The sequence below is a fragment of the Penaeus chinensis genome, chromosome 4 (assembly GCF_019202785.1).
Source record: "Penaeus chinensis breed Huanghai No. 1 chromosome 4, ASM1920278v2, whole genome shotgun sequence".
NCBI lineage: Eukaryota > Metazoa > Arthropoda > Malacostraca > Decapoda > Penaeidae > Penaeus > Penaeus chinensis.
In genome coordinates this window covers 17,221,301-17,223,800 of record NC_061822.1, presented here as the reverse complement: position 1 = coordinate 17,223,800, position 2,500 = coordinate 17,221,301, and the positions used below count along the sequence as shown (strand labels likewise).

Below are 2,500 nucleotides of genomic sequence, written 5' to 3'. Positions count from 1 at the left end.
GCATTTACTCCAGTGACATGACACATTGATATTCTAGTGAAGTGAGAAATATAATCTTTTCTGAAACATTCACCTAAAGTTACAATATATGTAAAGTTCATGTTAGTGTGTATAGTGTTCATTATGGTTTTGTTTTATATTAATTTCACTGAAAGGCAGTAGTTTTGATATGTGTTGTTCATTTTGTGATGCAAGCATTTTCTTCTCCTTGTAGTATAAGCAACACAGGATATTGTGTGATAAATTGCACTGTAAAGCACCCACATCAGTTTGAAGGTAACTTTTCATAATATTGCACCAGCAAACTTTGCCATTATTTTCTTTGTTTTATTTAATGCCTGTATATTATAAGCATTTAAAGCTTATTTAAGCATACATGTATTGCTGTCTCATTATTAATGTATTTAATTTTTAACCTTTATCATGGCATAACAAAGGCAAACACTGCATATATACCAGTATAATTATTCTGATCATGAGTTTTATCCCAAGCAAGTGTATCACAATTGGTTTTAGAGAAAACCAGAACACCATTAGTCTTCTGTTGTAAATAGCAAAGTTTTTACCAGTTGAAGTCATCATTTAGAAAGGAAGAGTGAACTAGCTTGAATGACAGGAAAGGTGTAAGAGTTTAGTAGTATGAATATATAGAAGCCCTTAGTATAGCACTTATGAGTCATAGTTGTGAGTAATTGTGTACAATGCTATGATTGCTGTGGTAAGGTTGGCATATTAAGTAGAGTTGGAAATTATTTAATTTTTAAATTTTGTAAGTAAGCATATGAAAATTAGAAACATCACTACAGAGAAACTGGGGGGAGAAAAGAACCAGTAAATTCTTTATTAAAGGAAAAGTTATATGATATAAGGATGTAAATATATTGAATGTGGCATGGTTAATATTTTATTTATGCTGTTATCTTGCTTTGTACAGTCAGAAAAAAATTATCATTACCTCTACTTGTGGTCATTGTGGAGATGAATGCTTCTCTCTGTTAACACCTGATTACGGTGCTAACTACCTTGCCTTGCTGTTCCACACCACTTTGTCTATTTTCCATATTAGTTTATGGAATACTTAGTTTTCTGACTGTTCATAGATTGTTGGTTTCATTTTCTGTCAATTCTGTCTCTCTCCTCCCAGCATTAGTATAAGATATTTCAGATTGTCTTCTGAAATATGTACTTTTGGATTTCAGTTATTTGAAACATGAACTAATTGAAAGATCTTTTTAATGAGTATTTTTTTATTTCTTTTTTTTCTATAATTCTAATAATTCTATTTCTTAATTTGCTGTGCATGGGAATTTGAATTTTAAAAATGACTTTCATATATAAAACATGACATTATATATAACCTGTATATGGTTTTCTATCCAGGTAACTCATCAAAAGATTCATCACTGTAGTTATTCAGGTATCTTATATTCTTGTTGTTGTGTTGAAATGAATATTTGTTGAATCACAAGCCCGTATGTTCATTAACTGTCTCCCTTTTTGTCTTGCTGTTCACCAATATTCTAACCATTACCTTGAATCCCACAAGGAAAGAACAGAGTGGGACGACATTGAAAGCCAAAAATAGAGACAAACAAAAGTTGGGTTGTTCACTCACTGGAATAGGAACCTAGAACTGTTTTTTGTGGTTTTAAGTACTAGACCTGTGCATGAAGAAAAAAAAGACAAGAAACTGGACAATTGTTTGTTTGTTTTTTTATTGACTGATTGTGTCCAAGGGATAGTTACATATTGGTTATTTATTACAGGAAGATAAAGATCATTCAGAGCTTTTATTTGCTGCTTGATATTTTTTAAATACTTTTTTGTTTGTACAAATTCCTTTCATTCATCCACACCTTTCCAGCCACATCCTTCCACCCACACACACACCCTTCCACCCATTTACTCCCACCCAATCACCCCCCCCCCCCCCCCACACACACACAGTGTGTCAAGAGAAACCAGTTTAGTATTTTATGAGACACACTTGGACATCATCTAAATTCTGTACACTGGTCTTAATAATACACTCTTTGTGTGACAATATCTTGTTAATCTTGTGTAAAATCTTTCCAGGGCAAGGATGATGTTACAGGAGAAGCCTTAGTTCAAAGGGAAGATGACAAACCTGAGTCAGTGCGGCACCGCTTGGAGGTGTATGCCACCAACACGAAGCCACTGAAGAAATTTTATGAGGATCTGGGCATCCTGCAAGTCTTCCATGGAACAGAATCCAACGAGATCTGGCCTCGTGTGCACAAGTACATGCAGAGGCACATTCCAGCCAAGAGTGGCCCCTTTTAAGCCTGGAAGGATGTCAGGAGACTTTCTGAGTCTCTCAATACAACCTGAAGCTGCTGGTTATCTGAACCACAGAGTGCTATTACATTAATTCATATATGCTATGTTGTTGCTTATTTGTTACTTCTTTTGATTTTTGGTTATTAATTGCAGATGATGTGATGTGTAATAAATAAAGTAAATGCCATTTCTCAATGTT

General features: G+C 34.1%; 1 protein-coding gene across 1 annotated transcript in view; it reads left to right on the top strand.

Moving 5' to 3' along the window:
- The window catches only part of LOC125048186 (GTP:AMP phosphotransferase AK3, mitochondrial-like), a 10,191-nt gene that overhangs the window by 6,745 nt on the left and 946 nt on the right, over positions 1–2,500 (top strand). Inside the window, exon 4 of the mRNA XM_047646758.1 lies at positions 2,077–2,500. This exon is cut by the window's right edge and continues 946 nt beyond it. Coding sequence (XP_047502714.1) covers positions 2,077–2,304 — 228 coding nt within the window. The 3' untranslated portion in view covers positions 2,305–2,500. The remainder of the gene's footprint in view (positions 1–2,076) is intronic.